This window comes from Phasianus colchicus, chromosome 6, assembly GCF_987193195.1.
Source record: "Phasianus colchicus chromosome 6, bPhaCol1.hap1.1, whole genome shotgun sequence".
Taxonomy (NCBI): Eukaryota; Metazoa; Chordata; class Aves; order Galliformes; family Phasianidae; genus Phasianus; species Phasianus colchicus.
In genome coordinates this window covers 48,114,528-48,136,009 of record NC_143441.1, presented here as the reverse complement: position 1 = coordinate 48,136,009, position 21,482 = coordinate 48,114,528, and the positions used below count along the sequence as shown (strand labels likewise).

At 37.4% G+C, this 21,482-nt stretch overlaps 1 protein-coding gene across 1 annotated transcript in view; it reads left to right on the top strand.

The window, feature by feature from the left end:
• The first annotated feature begins 2,269 nt into the window (after positions 1-2,269).
• Positions 2,270-21,482, top strand: part of LOC116238268 (sodium channel protein type 5 subunit alpha-like) — a 29,455-nt gene continuing 10,242 nt past the window's right edge. Inside the window, exons 1-18 of the mRNA XM_090142163.1 lie at positions 2,270-2,524; positions 3,514-3,635; positions 5,184-5,294; positions 6,560-6,688; positions 7,461-7,552; positions 8,306-8,527; positions 10,304-10,361; positions 10,884-11,025; positions 11,525-11,722; positions 12,651-12,830; positions 13,375-13,776; positions 14,317-14,443; positions 15,627-15,865; positions 16,214-16,414; positions 17,160-17,513; positions 18,669-19,103; positions 19,771-19,917; positions 20,987-21,107. Of these exons, the coding sequence (XP_089998289.1) occupies positions 2,270-2,524; positions 3,514-3,635; positions 5,184-5,294; positions 6,560-6,688; positions 7,461-7,552; positions 8,306-8,527; positions 10,304-10,361; positions 10,884-11,025; positions 11,525-11,722; positions 12,651-12,830; positions 13,375-13,776; positions 14,317-14,443; positions 15,627-15,865; positions 16,214-16,414; positions 17,160-17,513; positions 18,669-19,103; positions 19,771-19,917; positions 20,987-21,107 (3,535 nt within the window). The remainder of the gene's footprint in view (positions 2,525-3,513; positions 3,636-5,183; positions 5,295-6,559; positions 6,689-7,460; positions 7,553-8,305; positions 8,528-10,303; positions 10,362-10,883; positions 11,026-11,524; positions 11,723-12,650; positions 12,831-13,374; positions 13,777-14,316; positions 14,444-15,626; positions 15,866-16,213; positions 16,415-17,159; positions 17,514-18,668; positions 19,104-19,770; positions 19,918-20,986; positions 21,108-21,482) is intronic.

Here is a 21,482-nt window from a genome sequence, read left to right as displayed (position 1 = left end):
GACACCGCCAGCATCTAAATTACTGTCAGTATCAACAAAACAAAACTACTTTGGCTTGTCTAAATCTTGAAAGTTTGGGAGTGAGTGGTATAGTTTTCATTTTGCTGAACAACAACAGGCAGCTTCTGGATATTTGTCTTTATTTAAAAAGCCTAAAATAATGAGTATTTTCTCCTGAATGCCTTTTTCCTCTTCCAGAAAGGTTGCTATTTTGTGATAGGAGAAGTAGTTAATTTTTGGATTTGTTATTTTGTATGCTTATTTAAATCGGACAGGTGGGAAGCCTGGAAGAATTAAGAGCATTCACTATGGTTAGTTCATCACTGTCCTTCAGCTGTTTTTGCAGCAATGGTTCCACAGTTTTGAGGACAACTGAAATCACACTGTGTCTGCTGAGAACTGAAATTGTGTTGTGTTGCTGGGGAGTCAGCACACAGGTGGAAAATTATTTATTAGCATTAAAACAAAGCCTCTTGATTCAGACTTGGTGTTTTCCTGTGATGTTCCATGTAGTGGAAAGGAAGGGTACAGGAGCATAGGTTGTAATCTAAATTTTTGAAGATGAGCTCAGACTGCTACTTACATAGTCAATATTGAAGGCTGTGTTGAAGTGAAGGTGGATGGAAAGACTTGGCCATAGTCCCAGAGGTCACAATCAATGGAAAAAAAAAAACCCTGAAGAAATCTCCTTGCAGAGCTCTTAGCACGAGGTCTGGATCCTCCTACAGTTTGTATTATTTTCAGTTTTTTTTCACTGTCAATTTATGTGGACTTCCTGGGCTTTCTTTGAGTTTTTTTGCAGTGTTTTCAAGCTCTCAATTGATCCCTCCAAAAATCAAACTGCTCTGTGAGCTCTTTTATTTCTTAATGGATGGGTTTCTTCATCATATACATCCATTGGCAACTCTTCTTATTGTAAGCGGATTGGAATTTGATGATCCTCGGGGTCCCTTGAACCCAAGTCATTCTATGATTCTGTAATTGCAGCTGTTGTAAACTTTACTTTATCAACTTGATTCATGAAAAAACATAAGATGATTAGATTAGATAATAGATGTGTCTCTAGTAAAGCAAACAAGGCAAAATTAGCCAGAGCCATGAAATCCAAAGGTGTTTTCTGTACTGCCATGCTATAGTCTCCAACAATATACAGGTGAATGGATTTTATCTAGTATCTGATGAAAATTCTTCATGAAACTATGTGAAGTGTTTATCTTACATCATTTAATTGTTCTGACATTTGGGTAGAAAATATCAAGTTTTTATGGATATTTTTCAGATAACTTATTTCTGTCCATGTCAGTCAATGTGTCACAAGTTAAATCAGGTCTCATTCATCCTCCTGTGGCAATCAAATTTACAAAAATGATTACCAAAATGTAATCAAAGCCTTTTCAGGAACCATTAAAATTTGCTGAGTGACCCAAATAAATGTGACCTAACACTGCCCCTGAGGATATGCTTCATAAAACGAGCAATAAATCCTTCGTGAAAATCCGTGCAGGCAGCTAATACAGATCTACACATATCCCTTCAATCCTAAAGAAACTAAACAGAAACCTCTGTTCCAAGTGATCTTCAGGAGGAGTGAAAAAGTGGTACCTTAGAAGGGAATAGCTAGAGAAACCTTTTGCAGCCACTAAGAGACACTTCTCTAGATGTTGTCGCATAGCATCCAGCAGCAAATCTGTTCATGCAATGAGAGGTTTTTCAGAGAAAGCTGAGGATGTATCACCATTTCTATCAGTGTTTCACCCAGCAGGCCTTTCTTCCAACACTTGCACACTGCTTGTCCCTGTGCTGATGTCCTCAGCACCACAAGGATGGGTTATACATCTGAATGGTTACATCAGCACTAGCTGTTTTCAAACGTGTTCTTTCTATTGCAGAAGTAGCTTCCATGTATTTGATGATATTGCATTCAGTGGTTCTTAGTATCCCAGTTCCAAACACTAAATTAAACCAGCACCTTATGTTTGTCCAAACATGCTAATAAGGATAAATACCTTCTTAAAGTTATAGAGGTCTTTCCCCCATCCAATTAAATTCACATAATCTAAAATCAATACTGAACAGACATCTCGTTGAAAAACATATTGATCATTGACATATTTTATAACATGATGGCTGAGAAATGTGTGTTTATGGCATGCATGGAGGAAGAGTTTTAACTTTCATTACTGAACTGTTCTCCAGTTACCAATTTTGATTTCTCTTTCAGTTATTTTCTATTTGGATAGAATCTCTGACAGGAAGAGAAGAATGAAAAATGGCTGACTTCGTACTGCCTGGTGCCAACAACTTCCGTAAATTCACTCCAGAATCCTTGGCTGCCATTGAAAAGAGAATTGCTGCCAAGAAGGATCATAAAAAAAATGCCCTAGACCAGAAACCTAAGGAGAAACCACGTCCTCAGCTTGACCTGAAAGCTTTCCAGAAATTGCCAGCTCTCTATGGAAATCCTCCTCCAGAGCTCATTGGGGAACCACTGGAAGATCTTGACCCATACTACAAAGATCGCAAGGTTAGAGCCAACCAATCTGTTTACACCTTAATTTGTTTTGTTATGTGGCTACAAAATGTTCATGTGAATGATCTATTAAATGATCTTGTTTATACTCCTTTGGAAAAACTATAATCCCTTCCTATGTTACAACAGTGTGGGAAGTTGGTATAGCTGAATGACATGCTGTAATTTTCAGGAAAAATAAAATCCTAATTTTGAATCACAGGAATTAAATATCATGAACTGCATTAGTATTTAAATCAGAATGGAAACATCAAAAATGAAATGGACAAAGGAAGAAAATGAGGTTTTGATTCAGATTTACCAGAAATGATAATAATTTTGGAAATTTTCTTTATCTTCATGGTTTTAAACTCTCTTCCTCTCTTTCAATGGTTGTGCTCTGTGAACATGCACAATGAATGATCATCCAAATATAAAAATTACTACAAAACAATTGCTGGTGAACCATTTAAACCTACTTATTCAAGCTCCATATTCTGGTCATGTGTGCTTGAAGAAAATAATTTTTAATAAAGAGAGGAGAAATGGGAAATAATCCATAAAAAATGAAGCTTATTGCTTGAGAAATTGAGAAATAATTTGAGTTAATTTCTACAGTCTTAGAGCTGTAGGATCACTATCCATATTGACAAAGAACATTTAAGTCTGCAACTCTTTCTTCCACCATTGTACAGCTTGATTCAGAGGTCCAATTTACCTAAAGAGAACAGTCATAAGCAAAATTCATTTTGTGTTCTTCATAAGGAACAAGGATTAAAAAAGGAAGTTCATGCTGAGATTTTTTTCTGCACTGATAGTGAATGGATATTAACTCATTCATCAGTTTATGATAAAAAGTGTTGCAAAATATTACGGTCTACTCATTTAAACAAGCAAACAAAAGTTAACATCAAAGCCTTCCATAGAATAAGGTGTAATAAAAAAAAAATATTGTCTTCAGCTTCCTGAAACTTTTACTTTGTTTCTTTACATTTATTTTTAAGATCTTCATAGTGATAAACAAACAGAAAACAATCTTCCGGTTCACGGCTACACGTGCATTATGGATCCTCAGTCCTTTCCATCCAATCCGAAGAGCAGCAATTAAAATTTCAATACATTCATATCCTTTTTTGGCTTCATTCACTCTCTTTTGTTACTAAGATCTGTGTTATCCTTACCTGTTATGTTTTAGAGCATTGAATGTCCCTAGGTTTTCCTCATTCCACACAACTTCTAATTACGGTTTACTTTAGATATTACCATTGTTCTTGTTCTATTTAGTAATAAATAGTTTTATGAGTACTCAGGGTTGTGAAGCTTGACTTTCTACAATCACACACTGGAAAATAGGACTCATTAGTGTATTTTTTCATTTTGGTGCTTGAAAATGAGACCAGAGCAAAAATGCTGTCACTCAAGAATAAATCAGAGCCAGTGCAGTCCGTGATGTTACTGCATCAAGGTTAGGTTTTAGCCATCTCCCCTCCATGTAATATTGAAAACAGATCCAAAGTTGTGGTCATAGCAGGATACAGGTATCCCTGGAGGAGTGATGGCTCTCATCTGAGGGCTTCCTTGGGCAACAAGTTGGCTGTTATTGGTGTTTCAGCTCTTGTGGTCCATCTCCTGAGTTTGTGGCAATATTTGGCTGTGCCTACAGTTAAATCCAAGACATTTTTTTGGAAGGACTGAAAGAACTGGTGATCAGAAGGGAGTAGATGTCTTTCACATGCTCATCTACATCCTAGGTTGCCAAAGGTGTAGTATGACACTGAACATGAGGTTCAACTCCAGAATCAGGCACTTCATCTTAGCTATCAACCCTTGAGCTAAATGCCTGCATTCTACTTCTGAACTTATAGTCAGAATGTCCCAGAGAATAGCTGCCAACCAAGAGTTGGCATCTAATACCATTTGAGACATCCACAAACATCATGGCAGACTTTGCCCTCTCCCCTATATAAGAATAGAGATTTCACAGTTTAGGAGTGAGTGACGCTGGAGGTTATTCAACTTCTATGAACTATTCATTTCACTTAAAAATAAACATACTTCTACTGGAGTTCTATGAGAACTACTTTATTATCATCAGTGCCTACACTGCAACGGTGATCAGGAACTTCAATTTTTACCTGCAAACCTTTGCTCTCAGCAATGTCAAGCTCCAGTTTATTTGAAGGTAAAACCCCACAAATTGTGTAAGTTGTAAAAAAGGAAAGAAGAGGTCAAAACAGAAGAGTAAAATTTGTTTTATTCACACAAGCTTATATCGACTTTCCTTGTGCAAGGAAAACTGAAATTATGTGATACCAAATGGGTTCAGTTTTAAGTTATATACTGGTTGCTGCTGAGACCTTGGGCGAGTCAGACAGTCTCTATTTAACAATTTTTTTGCTGTAAAATTAAATTAAAAAGGCATTCTTTCTCTTACTCTGTCTCAGTGGTTAGAGATCATTTTACCAAGTCTGCAATGCCCAATACCTCTACAGCAAGTAAGATGGCATAAATAACAAGGGCAGCATGTTGTCATCTAATATGACTCAGAATCAGTAAATACATGTGCTTGCAGTCTTTGCATGTGCTTTAAAAAGTATTAAAAATATTAATTTCATAAACAGTGGGATATGTAACTTTCTAATTTGATGTCGTATTCTTTGCCTTCACTCCCATGTCTTACATTATTCACTTGGTTTATAATATGCACAATTATAACTAATTGTGCGTTCATGACTCGGAATGAGTCCCCTAAGAGTTCATCTCCATCATGGAACAAATATGTTGAGTAAGTATCTGTGGGTGTGTATGTATTTCAGTTTTGTAGCCCTAATTGACTGTTTAGCCTACTCTCTATCTTTCACACAAGGTAGTTTATGAGGGGTTTAGAAAACTAGAAAAGGTTTTGCTTTGAGGCAGTATTTTTGTCTCTGGACTCAGTAACCACAGTAATTATGGGGTTACAGTAGAGTGCTGGTATAGATAATATTCTGTAGAAGTTCTGTTGAGCTAGCATCATGTATGTCCAACCATTCCAGTTCATTATCCTACTTACTGAAGTTATTTGGAGGCTATTTGCTTTTTATAGAAATATTAGAAATAATAATAATATCTTTATAAAAATGTTAGAATATGAACTCTGTTAGTGCTAAGACAACATAAAGGAGAAGATTCCAAATTAATTAATTTCCAAACAGTTATAAAATCTGTTTCATGATTTCTGATGCTGAAACAGCTGGGAGTGGCAAACTCTTAGGCAAGCAGAAACAAGAATCTTCATGGTATTAATTCATATATCTCCAGAGGACACTTCCCTGCCTATGAGAGCACTAAAGTTTAGATAAGAGTTATACTTGCTGTTGGCATCAAAATTGCTGTTCAAACGCATTTCAATAATAATTTTGGAATAATTCTTTCCAAATGAAGAGGGAAGTACTACATATGTATAATTTCCTACTGCATTTACTGAGTACCAAATGAATGCCTTTTGAGTTCCTTAGGGAGATTGCTACCTTATTGAAATAAGTGCGCTCAATAAGTCCAGAAGAGCTTTTACTGATAATTTTCCATTAATAAGAATAATTGCTGTCTTAAATTGAAAATCCTCTAGCTTTGCATTTCTCTAAGCTTTTTAACCATCTGTATAGAAATGGATGCAGTGTACCTCAAGTAAATAATACACTGAACATCCTACATTCACTTGGCTACTTGAAACCAGAATGAGGCATGAATTTTGATCCTTATTTTAGCAAGTAGCTGGAAGTTCTGTGTTACTCAGATTCTGAAGATTCACATGGAAGAGTTTGAAAGAAATTACTGAATGAAAAAAAAAAAAAAAAAAAAAAAAAAAAAAAAAAGGTATGTGTGTTAGCAGCCATGGTGGGATGGTTGTCAACTACTGTCTCAAACTGTTAAAGACCCTGAAATCAATAAGAGTTTTTCCATCACTTCTCCATGACATTCCCTTGATTTGTTGGCCTAGACAGTAAATAGTTTGTGTCTCTTATCCTGTTACAGTAATTACTAATGTTGCTGTTTTCCTTTGGTACTTAGATTTACTTTCACTGGCATTTACACTTTTGAATCATTGATAAAAATACTGGCAAGAGGCTTCTGTCTAAATGAATTCACTTTCCTTCGGGATCCCTGGAACTGGTTGGATTTCACTGTGATCGTAATGGCGTAAGTGGGAACAAATAAAACAAGGACTACCTGTACTTCTCTATATTTAAAGATTTCATTATGGGATGTCAAAGGCAGTCTGCAGTACAAACAAATAAAATTAAAAAAGGGTACATCTGAAACCATCTAGTACAGATGGCCATCTAGAGTCAATAACCATTGACTCTTCCCTTGTTTTATCACTCTCTGTTCAACTATGATGCATTTTTCTTTCAAAAACAGAATGGAGCAAGATACAGTTAATCTCTTCAGTCCCATCTCATACCACTCTGGGGCCCTTTTACTCGAGTGAATACATTTCAGTGTAATAGCTGCCTTGTCCAACATGAGCTCCTATTGAGAATGAAAGTGTACGTTTGAAAACAGAGCACTATGTATCCAGCACAGTGGATTGCATTTGATATCATTCAAACTTCACAGTTCCAAGCTTTTGTTTGTGATAATTAGAAAGTTTTCATAGTGATTACAAGCAGCTATTGAAGGGAGATAGATTCAGATTGGTTCAGCTTGTACTGAATAACTTTGAGTGATATCTTTCTTTATATTTTAAGTGCACAATATTTTGAGATGCTGAGAAAATCAGCTTCACACAAATAAAGAGAAACCTTATGAGTGAATAATCCAGAAAAGGCTTTCTATTGTATGAATCTCAAAAAAACTCTTGATGTGTAGTTTATTAACATTCAAAATACACTCAGGATGATTAAAAGTTAAAAATGAACACTAAAATAAGTGTTTGGTTTCTTCTAATTAAAGTGTCCTGACACTACAGGTTTGTGGGAGCATTCAGCAACCTGGGGAGCATGTCGGTCCTTCGGTCATTCAGGGTTCTGAGAGCCTTAAAAACCATTTCAGTACTCCCAGGTAAGAAATCCTGTGTGATTTATAGCGGATTATTTACTCCAATCAAAATGTTGGATTTTCCTTCCTTTTCATTCCTTCCGTCCCCTCTTTCCTCCTTTCCCTTCTTCCTCTCTTCCTTCATCTCTTCCTTCCTTCCTGTCATTTTCTTTGTATATCTTTCACTGATTGCAGGTGCAGCTTAATTGGTAGGCACAAATATTTTCCCAGTCCAGCTGGCCCAAGAAGAATAAAGCAATATAAACAATATTGTGTTTAATTTTCTTTTATTATATAGTAATGATTTTGATAGCGTGTTATTATGTTGATTTTACAGTGTCCTTCTAGCTGGTCTATGCATGATGGTTCAACAGAAACCCTCTGGCAACAGAATAGGCCATATATTTCTGCATTCTTGGAACAACGCTTTATTGTTCCTTTTCTCCCACGTTTCTCTTAGTTATAAAGTTAGTGGTTGTTTCCTCATGACTAAATGCAAACTCAGAACTAGTGTGTTGCCCTTGTGTTGTCTTTCTGGTCTTTCTGATCTCATTCATTATGGCATGCAGATTGATATTCTCAGTGTTTGGACTATGCATGTTACCCTTTCTGTATGTAAAGACTATCTACCAGACTATCCCTGGTCCCTCATCCTTGCCTAGATAACTTAAATGGAACAATGGAACATCTGGGTCAATCAAATGCAAAAAAATTGTTCTTGTATTAATTGCTCTCAGTTTTTCATCATGATTTTCCCATTCTGTATTGTCTCCCTAGGGCTCAAGGTCATTGTAGGTGCACTTATCCAGTCTGTTAAGAAACTTGCCAATGTGATGATCCTGACCGTTTTCTGCCTGAGTGTCTTTGCCCTCATAGGCCTCCAGCTATTCAAGGGCAATCTGAGATACAAGTGCATGAAGAATAATACAGATTTCAATATCAGTGATTTTTTAAATAACAAAACATGGGATCCCTTTGCAACATTTGCTGTTTATGCAGGTAATTGTTCTTCTTAATCCTTTATCTAGCCCTGGAATGACCTGCATGTGCATGTATAACTACTGTTGTATATGAAGTTGAATATCTGGATGAGCAGCTACCTGATAATGCCCTTCATACTGCCAGAGCAGCCTGCAGCCATCCAGGAACATTTCCCTTCCCTTCGTTATAACAAATAACACCACTAATTTTTCAAGCTATGTTTCTGAGAACCTCATGACAACAAATGAAACATGAGGTAATTCTCTGATGTAATTCCCCAAAGTTTGGCTTTCCCTACATCTTGAAGAGTTCTAGTATCTTCACTGTGCTGCTTAGTTATGTTGTCTTCAGCTTGGAACAGAGGAATTTCTTTAAAAGTCAAAATTACTTTCTTCTTCATAGCATACATACCTTATATCAGGTATGTATTTTATCTATAAGATATATATATGTATATATATAATATACATCTTTCATGTATGTTATATTTCATGTATCACTTGACTGGAGCTGGTGGCAGAAATGTGGAGCAGGGATCTTAAAAGACAGAACATTTGCAGTGTAAAGGCCCAGAGAAGGCAAGCCTCAAGCCTCGTTCATAATCTATGTTGCTTCTTTGTCTTGTTCCCATCCTTCCATGCAGGATCATTTGCAATGATGACAAAAAAAACAGGAGGTGCCAGACAGGTTTAATGGAAGCTTTCCTGCAGGACTTATGAATTGCCATGTTGTAAGGACAGTTTTCAATTAAATGACTTTCTGTCATATCTTCCACAGGCTGTTCTGGTCCTGTCCTAATGTGAAGTTCCCACCTCCAACATGGACACCACACATTACTATAATCTTCCGAATCTCAGTCACTGAATCAACTGATAAACTATTGTCAGTTGGCAGGAGCAGAGCAGAAAGTAGCCTGCATGGTGTATTTATGTGGTACAATAGAACAGATATTAAGGGTTTCTGTGCTGGCTCTGAATCGCACTGACTTCTCTGATAAGTCCAGCTGAGATTTGAGAAGCATCAGGAAGAGATGAGATGTCCCTTACATCTGGGATAATAAACCCATATTTTAATAGCACTAATTACTCCTTAGCATTGAAGCTATTAATTTCAGTCTACTGCTAGCTCAGGCATTAGAGTAACTCATGCAAAGAGAAACAGAAGAGATCGAAATGGGCATGGCTTCAGCATCCTGATGGACAAATCAGTATTTCTCAGCTGAGGGTTAGGACCTGTTTTCTGACTGGCATGGTTTTTATCTGTATTGCCAAAGATTCTTCCTTCCTCCTCCAAGCAGGACTTTCTTTTTTTTTGCTTAGAAGCAGAAATGGTCTATGTTATCCCCAAAAATGTCCAAACTCTTTCTTAGAGAGCCAATTGAAACGGGCAAGAGAATAGGATAACAGTTGCCAAGTGTGAAGCTATTCCTGAGCCTGCACCCTCCAGTTCTTTGTTGGCTTCTATAGATGGGCCAAAGAGATAGTATTGTAAAAGCTTTCTGTTTTAAGGGATTCCCTCAGTATGCATAAATGTATGCATATAGAGAAGCTTGTGTATAAGTGAGGAAAGGACATCTAGCAATAGGAAGCAATTACTATGAGTGTAGGGAAACCCATCCCTTTTCCCTCAGTGTTCTTTTTGTATTTGTTTGAAGTGATTTGCGTGTGTGCACATACACTTACAGCTCACTGCTATTACCACCACCTCTATTCAAGTATAGAGGATACAGACTAGAAAATGTATTGGTTTTACATTTCCTCACTCTTTCTCTCTCTCCCTCTCTTTTGTTTATAGAACACTTTGCCATTAAGCCGGGCACCTCGGACATCTTGCTATGTGGTCCTGGCGCTGGGTAAATGCACTTCAGAATATTTCTTGTTTGGAACTTTTCTCTGCCTCAGTGCTTCTCTGTTTGCTGTTATAAGACATGAAAATGAAGTAGAGATTCCTGGCTTCCCTTGATTGCAGAACTCAGACAGTAAATTACAGTGGGAGTCAGATAATTTAACATGTGTTGAGAACGAAGTGTAATCCTGCATTTCTCTTATTCAGGTCTAAATTCCTTCCAGAAGGCCTATCTTTCTTTTCCCCATGGATGTGTTAGAGTTGAAAACACAAAGGGTCTCATGGGAATGGTGATGAAGGGGTTGGCCTGGGTTAGCAGTTTTTTCCAGCCTCTCTTTTTCTGTTGCTGACTTATAGGTGCTGCTTTTTTCCTTCTCCAATTTCCAGCTAATTACTACCTGGAGTAGAAGTTTGGCTTTCAGTATAATGAAAATCAGAGCTAAATAAATAATCCAAACTCTCATATGAGCTGAAGTGTTTCTCCAAAACCTTCAACTAAAAGAACTGCACTTCTTACTATCGCCTCTAGGACCTGTCCTCCAGAATATATATGCAAGAAAATTGGGCCAAATCCTGATTATGGTTTCACCAGTTTTGATACATTTGGCTGGGCTTTTCTCTCCTTATTCCGCTTGATGACCCAGGATTACTGGGAACGTCTGTATCAGCAGGTACCAGCTTTGTGTTTTATTCAGAACCAGTCATCCAGATGGAGCAATATCTGAAGCAGAAAATGGTTAGAGAGAAAACCTCAAATAGAAGAAGTAGCCAGAAGTCATTGTGCCCTCATCCTCTCTTCTCCCTTCCAGCAAACTGTGGTCCCCACTCAACTCCCTAAAAAGGGGTGTTCAAGTGCTTCCAATCTATAGTCCTATTACACTGCTGTCTTATAGCCTTCAAAAAAAAAAAAAAAATAGCTAAAAGGGTTCTCTATTGTCCTCCAAAATGCAACAGTGCCTCTTCAGCCATCCTCATGGGGCATGTTATGGGATCATGGATTCATGTGTGATGGCATTATAAAGATGGGGAAGAAAAGGCTGAGAGAGATACATTTCTCTTTAATCTTCCTAAAGCATTTTGTCTAGAAATCTGAGTGCCTCTAAAGAATTTCAGAAAACCTATTTGGTATTAAATATGGTAATTTTTATCCCTGGGGTGTTGTGCTTACAGACCCTCAGAGCTTCTGGGAAAGTGTATATACTCTTCTTCATGCTGGTCATCTTTCTGGGCTCGTTTTATCTAGTCAATTTGATTCTGGCTGTAGTAACAATGGCATACGAAGACCAGAATAAGGCCACCATTGCTGAGACAGAGGCAAAAGAAAGGATATTTCGGGAAGCCATGGAATTATTACAGAAAGAGCAGGGGGTACGTAAATTATATCCTTGCAAAGTTTAATCTCAATGCTGTGTTACTAGACTCACAAGAAAATTCATCACTCTCTGTATACAGGCATATATGATAGTTATCTGTGGGAGGGGAAATGTTGTTAAAAGCAGCGTTTCTTAGAGATGCAGGAGAAATTCCTGGTTCTGCTGCATATTTTTTTTCCCATATTTTTCCAACAATGAACTTTTTCATGGATAATGATCTTTAAAATCTCTTATAAGAAATTTTAAAAACTGGAAAATATAAAATTCCATAAACTATCAGTTTCCAAAGTAACATATGGTTATCTTCTGCTTCATCCTTGTGGATTGCTCAGCAGAGGAATATAGATTAATTCAGGTGTTTACATGCATTAGCATCCAAGACCACTATACTTTAGTGAAAAGTCACTTGTAACTTACATAGTTTAGAAGCTTCTGGGATGAAATATTGCTCTGCATTTAGAAAACATTCAAATCCTAAATTCAGTATGGGAAAGTAAGTGATCCACAGCGTGACTCCAGTCCTATAGATACCCAGTGGCAAGACTGAATCTTAATACTCTTTGAGTGTTTATTTGGGGAAATAAATATATATTCTACAGCATTACTTTCAAGCTGAGTATTTTTATTGTAAGTAATTATGCCATATGGAGGAATAGGAGCTTTAGTGTGATTATTTTGCCCCCGGCAGGCGCAATGCACACAATCATGTAACATACTGCAAATAGCAAATTGTTCACTGCTCCATATGTTGCAGAATTTCTCTCCTCTTTCTTTTACTGTTATCACATATTGGAAGATTTTTACCAAGTTTTTTGAAACACAGATTGTTAAGAAAAAATAATATAGAGCATGGAAGTGTTTTCTTGCCATTTATTTTGTAAGTACCAGCAAAAATGCCACCTGTGTTTTTGCTTTAATTTTAGTCACTGACTGCGAAAGGGATTGATATCCTGTCAATTAGCTCCTTTGAAGGCTCTCCTTTGTCTGCCAAAGAAATCAAAGAAAGAAGCAATAGGAAAAAGAGAAATAAGTCCTTGGGGATAGAAGAGTATGAAGAAGAACAGTTTCCCAAGTCACAGCTCACAGACAGTCAACGAAAGTTGGTAATCTATAGTCTGAATCTGAGATCCTTGCAGCTTTTACAATTTTAATGCTAACATAAATTGCTTGAAAGCACAAAGTAAATCGTGTTGCAAACACTGATCACTCTTTAGCTTTTAAAATAAACAACTTTATAGAGATAAGGAAGGAATTATATGTAAACTTTACTTTGAAAAGAAAATGCTATAAGCAAAGAGTGGAAGAAAAGTTGTAACAGCAGTTAAAATAAATTTTCTGTAGCACTGAGAAATAGAAAAAGTGAATGAAAGCAGAATTTAACTCTAGTGCCATCATTTTCTTTTTAAAAATTCTTATTTAAAATATGAATATAATGCTTATCATAGAAATAGCTGATAAGGCCAGCAGTATTTTATTATCCATCTTTTAAAACCTAAACAAAATCCTTGAATAATCTAAATTAAATAAGAGTTTAGGACTTGCTATGGTTGATAAGAAATGTTATGAAACTCTAAACTTTAATCTGTTCCCCAAATCTTCTATTTGACATCCTGCCATTCTCCTTTTATTTATTTCTTGGTCTTTCAGTCCCTCCTTGGCTTGCTGTACGGTCCCAACACCAATCAGGTGAAACGCAGGCTTAGCCACGGCAGCGTGTTCAATTTCCAAATACCCGCTTTAGAAGTTGACTCCAAAGCGGATTCCGCTGATGAAGAACCCCACAGCACAGGGGAGAACAAGATCCAGGGCAGGTCAATGTCAGTGCCACAGGTGGGAAGACGCTCCAGCATGCCAAGCCAAAAGAGCTATGGCTCCCACCCCGCCACCCCAAGCTGCGTGCAGAGCAGCAAGCGGGCCAACGCGGACGACTGCAATGGCCTGATTTCGGTGATGGGAGGAGGGAACAGCAAGGTGCATGGCTTAGATACAGCCCCTTCTGAGGGGATAACGCTTCCTCCAGTAATGGAAGACCTGGGGAAGGGTGATCTGGTAAGGAAAAATGCTGTTCTAAGTATATCTTTGTATTATGGTTTCTCCGCATATATTTTTGTAGCTGGGTTACGAGTGCTGACGTTGTAACTCACCAGAAGGTCTTTTTATCCTTTGCCCTGTCCAGGATGGTTGTTTTGAGCAGCACCTTTACATTCTTCTATACAGCACCTTTAGCATCAATAGCTTTTTCTGTAGGTCCCCCATGAGAATGGGTAGAGATAAGCTGTTACTATTTTACCACTCATCTCTCTCCATTCCCATTAGTCTCTAGAAGACTGCAGGATCTGTTTGCCCTCACACCTATTTCCAAGCTTTGTGTTTGCCCTGTTGCTGTTACATGCTTGAGGGATCCATTTACTGTAGCATTGTTACTGATGTGTAGGACCTTTGTTCTGAACGCTATTACATCTTGTAGGCAGGTACATTTATTTGGCTGCATGTCATTGTTCCTATTAACTTTCATAGTTACCCATCATTGCATCCTACTTCGTTTTATTCCTGTGGTATCTCCCTAATTGTGTTTACTTCTTTAAGCAGCCAGCTGTGAATGATGAAAGCAGCATGATGCATTTACATCCTCAGCTATCAGTGGAGCACTTTAATGAGACATTTCAGAGACAAAGGGCAGCAAGTGCAGTCAGCATAATTACCAGTGTCTTAGAGGGTAAGTGGCTCCTCATTATGCTTATTTCAATCCTGAGGTAATGCTAGGGTAAAAGACCAAAATATCAATACATTTCTTAAAAGTTAACAGAGATTTATAGATGTATAGTTAGGAATTACACAACTAATTATACCCTTTTTTTTCATTAAAAAGAATGCATTATAGCACATTCATTATGTATTAGAACTTACCTTTTGCCTTTCCTATCACATTTCATTGGACTGAGGAAGAGGTTGGAGTGATAATAGTTGGGAGGAATTTCTCTGGACATGATAAGCAGATCGGGGCAGTGGCTTCTCCTCCTCCAAGAATGTTCACATCCTTGAAGATCAGTTTACTTAAAGTTCAATACAAACATGGTAGGAATGATTAGTAAGTTTTAGTTGGTCTGTGAATTTGCACAAGACTTCAGCAGGGTATAAAAGTGTTTTGGAGCACACACTAATATTCAAAAAAGGAAGGACTTTTATATTTGACCAAGAGCCTGTAAATGAGAACACCAGAACAGCTTCCTTTCCATATTTTACTTAAAGAAAATGGAGATGCATTGTTGCTTGCATCAGTTCAGAAATGATACTCATAAATTTTTCAATGGAACTGGCCTAAGGTGAAGCTTGAGGTGCTGTGGTTTGGTTTTGTCTCACCTACAATCTGAACATTTGTATCTGCTGTTTACTCCCTAGGGAGTCAATGGAGGCAAAGATGTTAGCAGTGATACAGTCAGTGTCCTACGTGTCTACACAAGGATCAGATGAAATTATAGGATCATTAAGATTGGAAAAGACTTCTAAGATCATCTAGTCTCGATCACGAACCCACCCCCACCATGCCCACTCACCACGTCCCCCAGAGCCACATCTCCACGGTTCATGAATACCTCCAGGGGCAGTGACTCCACCACCTCCCCAGACAGCCTGCTACAGTGCCCAACCACTCTTTCTATGAAGTTTTTCCTAATATCCAGTTTGTATATTAGGAAAACGTGTTTTCCTAATATACAAAGCTGCTACATTACCGTTGGACTTATTACCTGATGTAGGGATTACCTGAGCAGGGAAGCTCTGGGGCTCTAACTGAATTTTGAGGTTCCTTTTATATTCTCTTGTCCTTTGATGCAATTTTTTTTCACCATCTTGCTCAGCAACAATTATTTAACTATAATGGAGTTCTCTTTTGTTTTTAGAACTTGAAGAATCCCAACAGAAATGCCCAAGAGTCCTGAAAGATTTTGCTTTGAAGTATCTAATTTGGAACTGTTGTCCACTTTGGTTGAGAATCAAGAAAAAAGTGGCTGCTTTCATAAAGGATCCCTTCATTGATCTCACCATAACGCTCTGCATTGTGATGAATACTTTGTTTATGGCACTGGAACACAATAATATGACATATAATTTTAAATTAATGCTTAATGTGGGCAACTCGGTAAGTGAATTTTCAACCACGTGGCCTTTCATAGGAAAAACTGATTGATGAATGTTTCCACTTGAGATACAAAGAGTAGCTCTAAAAATGAAAGGTTAGCAAACTTTGTATTTATAAAGCATACGTTTCTAATACAGACAATTCCAAGATTTTATTGATGCAGTTTTAATGTACTTCTGAGCAAGTAGAAAACAACTCTCCCATTTTAACAGAAAGTACATTAGAAGTTCATAAAAATTGGGTTTATTGATGCATCCGTGAATGTTGCTATGCTGGTGGAAAAATATTCTAAAGATAAGATTAATTAATGGTGACTTTTAGGCTGATGCCTCTGTTTCTTGATTACAGATCTTTACAGGAATCTTCACTGCAGAAATGGTCTTAAAAATCATTGCTCTAGACCCCTACTATTATTTTCAGCAGCCCTGGAATATTTTTGACAGCATAATTGTCACATTGAGTTTAATTGAGCTGAGTTTACCCAGATACGGAAGCAAAAAAGAAAGGAGAAAAGGAGGAACCCTGACAGTTTTACGGTCCTTCAGACTGGTAAGCCATACATATACATCATTCTATTCAACATTATGTTGTGAATATAATAGGGAATGCTTCTGTTGTTTGTAGTTAGGATGCAGGAAATTATTCTATTTTCTCAGCAGTGGGAATAAGCAACATAGCGCTAAACTTGTAATGTTAGAGTTGAAGTTTAATGCTGTATATATTTCCATTTAAAATAGTAAGAAGTATTCAGGAAAAAAAAAAAAAAAATCTTCCAGAATATAGGTGTTATAATCAGAAGTAAAAAATGAAATACTAGCCCAAATAGTCTTATGAAAAATTGTCCTAATACAAATATGGAAAGAAGAATACTTAAAAGTAGTCATAAAGTGATGTTAAGGTATTCATACTGTGTACTGTAGACTGACTGGGGCTGTGCTGCAGAAAGAAAGATCTTCTATTGTAATACAACGGCTGGTCCCTTAGCTTTGATCATTTGTGTTGCATATAAATTGTGCACCATATTCTACATCAAGCACATTATACAAATTCCTGCCTGCGTGGGCCAAGCACTTACCAGAACTAAGGGTAGCCAGGCCCTCGAGGAGATTGTTGGTTTATTTTTGCAATGTTGTTCAGTTCTTGGGAAAATAAATCTACAAATACTCTTCTAAAAGCGTTAGTGTCACAATGCCACAAACATTATATCGCTGGACAGTGTCTAAAAAATGGTTTTTACAGGTTTGAACAGCAGAAAGGTGGGTTATCTAACACAACTTTTTATGTTTTCACACAGCTGAGGGTCTTCAAACTAGCAAAGTCCTGGCCAACTTTAAACACCCTCATTAAGATCATTGGTAACTCCCTGGGTGCGCTGAGTAACCTGACCTTCGTCCTGGCAATCATCGTTTTCATTTTTGCTATAGTAGGGGTGCAGCTCTTTGGGGGAAGCTATAGGACCCACGGTGATAGAATAAAAAAAAATGGTGAAATACGCTGGCACATGATGGACTTCTTCCATTCATTCCTCGTTATTTTCCGAATTCTGTGTGGAGAATGGATTGAGACCATGTGGGACTGCATGGTGGTAGCTGAAAAACCACTGTGCCTTCTTGTCTTTCTGCTGGTCATGGTAATAGGAAATTTAGTGGTGAGTTTTCCAATATTTTCTTCTCTTTATCCTGTCGATGTTAAAGTCAACTTAATTACCTTTTCATCAATAAATAGGAGATCCCTAAAGCACACTTAGAACAGTTACCTGTGTCTGTTAGTCTGTAAAAGCCTGTTTTACCTTTTACCATTGAGCTGCTGCTCTTTTTTTTTTTTTTTAATTTTCAAGTTTTCCAAGATCCTTATCAGCAATAACAGAATCTACACTCGTATCACTTAAAGTGGGATTTTCTTTAATCATCTCTATAGATGAATTCTCTGGAAGTCTGTTACATAGTAAGAGCTACAGCTTATGCCAGTCACTTCCATGAAGATCCTGCTGTGGATCCAGGTGTTACTTGCCCAGTTCTGAAAGGAGAAAAATTGAGTAGTGTAATCCTTATTACAGAAGACTTATGAATAATTCTGTTTCATTCTCCCCACTGCATTTAAATAAATAAGCGGGGGGGTGGGAGGGTGGAGAGAGGGAGGGGAAGGATGACACTCAAAAACAGGGAGAAAATCTCACTTTGAGTCTCTTATGATTTTGATTTTTTTTTTTTTTTCCAGCAATGCTGTATGTTTAACAATATTGCTGTGCCAGAATCTGATTTTACATCCCAGTCGGGAAACTTCCACAGAGAAATGATTTAACTCTAGTTTGATGAGGAGAGTTGTCATTAAACTGACCACAGTATTTGTTACTACTGTAATGTTTGAAAGTTGTTTTGATCAAATAAATAGACACGATTTTAAGTAACTTTTAGGGGGAAGAGTTATATGGGAACAGCGAGCTTTCTGAGTGGGAAATTTAATTCATCAACTGTAATCTGGTTGGTCATAGAACAGGTTCCCTGGAGAGGCTGTGAATGCTCCTCCCTGGAAACATTCAAGGCACCCGGCTGGATGGGACTGTGAGCAACCTGGTCTAGAGAGAGGATGTCCTGCCTATAGCAGGGGGGTTGGAACTACATGTTCTTAAAGGTTCCTTCCAACCCAAACCATTCTGTGATTCTATAGCCATCTCATTTTTGCCTTGTTTTCATTTGATCAGTCAGGCTGAGCTTTTGTAACATTTGTCTCCTACATTAGAATTTAGATTTTAGAACGCAATTTTCCAGACTTTTTATTTTATAATTATTTCAATGACTTTTAGGTACTCAACCTCTTCATTGCGCTGCTGCTGAATTCCTTCAGTACTGACTGTCTCCAAACAGCAGAAGATGATGGAGAGATGAACAATCTACGGATTGCCTTTGCTCGGATTCATAAAGGACTGAACTTTGTGAAGAGTGTTATGTGGAACACCTGTTGTGGAAAGCTCAAGCATCTAAAGACAGCGCAGAAGAAGAAAAACAAATTGAGTGCCCAGAATCCACTGGATTTAGGAAAAGAAAGAAAAAATTGTAAAGACAATTACAATACTGAATGGGCTGAAAAAAATGGGGAAATATGCTCAGGTCTTGATGATTTTATTACCAATCCCAATGTATTTGTTTGTGTCCCTATTGCTGAGGAAGAGAATACAAGTGAGGGCTTTGAAGATGAAGATAAACTGAGCACATTTTCAGACACAGAATACAGTAAACAGGTAATAAATCTGCTTGTTTGGGGATCTAAACCTCCCAGATCAAACCACCTTGGCCATGTTCAAGTCCAGGTTGGGTAGAGTTTTGGGCAGCCAGATCTTGCACTAGATCTACTGGTTGGCAACCATGCCTATGGTGTAGTTGGAACCTGATGATCCTTGAGGGCCCTTACAACCCAAGCCATTCTATAATTCTGTATTCTATATTAGGGTGCACATATACTGAAAGATAAATGCGTGGTAGAAGACTGTCTCTGGCACAAGGTGGCATACCTGACACATATTTCCACAGTTAACAGATTTTGAACCAATTAGGAATGTTTAGAATGAGGGTAAATTGATCTCTTGGAACCTTTTACAATGTCCTTTTCTTGTCTCAGTGTTTCCCATATGAAGTTTCCCTTTTAATTCCTATGCAAAAGTAATCTCAAGATCCAGGTGTTAAGCAGCTCACTGAATTACTAATTTCTTATTGCTCAGTGGCCTTTAGGGAAATTTTCCTATCTCTATTGCTAGGTAATATCACATTCAAAAGGATCATATCTATGACTTCTGTCCAGAGCATCCCCCTTTAAATGAAATGTACAACTTTTTTTTTTTTTTCTTTCCAATTTACCCACCCCAATAAAAAGGAAAAAGTGAACCCTGCTAATCCACAGATTATTTTCAGGAGGAAAATCACCTGAGGCAAAGAGGGGAAAGAGGGAAAACCTCAGGAAGCTGGAGTAAAGTGTCAGGACTTTCCTCTGAAGAATTCAGTGTGCTTTACCTAGGAAAAGATAGGAAGGTTGAACCATCACCACCAGAGCATAAAGAGGTAAATATGTAGATATATGTAGATAGCTTTTATGATGTTGACTTTTCAGTGCTGGTTAGGCTTGGGTACACTTCTGCTCATGGACTCGATGGGCTGGATTTCAGTGTGGCAGCAGCACTGTGCCAGTCTGGCTGGTTAATGATGGATGTGAGTTCTGTGAATGAAAATGAACCTGTGCTGGTATCCACATATTGATCTTTAAGAAAAAAATTATATGTGTGTATGTAGGAAAGATAAGTATTTAGGAATGGAGAGGTGTCAAACTGATTTGATTCAAGTAAATCATTTACAAAATTCTCTGCTGATTTCCATTTCTTGAAATTAGAGTCTACGAAAAAAAAAAAGTGACAAAATATTTCATTAAAGGAGAGAGATACTTCCAAGCAAAACTGGGAAATTCCAGCAAGCCAACCTGTGTCATAAATATCTCAGTTTCAAGAAAAGTAATATTATAAATGAGTTTCTCATTATGATTCATAAATAAATTAAGAATAATTCTGAATTAGGAAAACATCCAAGAAAATGAGCTCTTCTTCAGCAATACACACAAAAAACCCCTCCAAAAATCCAAGAGTAAGTCATTTGTAACAAACAGCCAACTCATTGTACATTATATGTACGTCTGGAGGAACAAAGAAAAGCTTTGGAATTGGATAACACATGATCCAATTCCAATTTCTAATTCTTAAATACTCTAATGGATATTCAGAATATTTATCTGTTTCTCCTGTTGAATGTATTTTTCTAGATTTTTCTGGTTTTAGCCCACTGAGGACTGTGTGTAGTTGAAAGCAAGTTTAAATCTCTCTAATTTATGAGCTTAATAAGCAGTTAAAATTGTTTCATGTGGATAGATACTGTACACATATGTCTTTGGCTCCTATCTGAATGCACCTATTGGTACCTCCAAGCTTACATTTAAAGTCATAAAGTCTATTCCATTCTTAACTCCACTTGAAATATTAGCACATAACAAAGTTTTTATTTTGAATGTCATTTGCTCATTGATCTTATTCATTTGGAATTGAATGTAGGGAGAATCAATACCTGATCTTCTTTTGCTTGGTAGTTTGACTCCGTCAGCTTTTCCGAATGCAGCACAGTGGATCTGACAAACCCTGAAGATCTGCTGAGGCAAATTCCAGAGTTTGCTGAAGACAAGAAGACTCCAGAAAAATGTTTTTCAGAAGGTAAGGTTCTCATGGTTATATGGTTGTTAAGTGTCAAAAATAATCCTGCTGTTCTGGGAATCCAGAGCTGATAGGGTGAGATTAATTTCACTTAATTTTAGATGTTAACAAGTGATTCGGGCATCATCTCTGTGTAGTGAATAGAGAGATTGTGCCACTGGAAAAATAAACTCTCTTTCCTTAAAAATCAGAGGATTGCTTCTAAGTGGTGAAGACCAGAACACCAAAGAGTAGATAATTATAGAAAGGTGAGGTGAACTCTGCTCTGCTGGACAGAGTCAAAATCAGTTTTGGATTAACCCAAGAGAAGAGTGTAAAATCAGACCTCACCTGACAGTGGGCACCAGAACAATGCACATCAGATTTGCTCTTGAT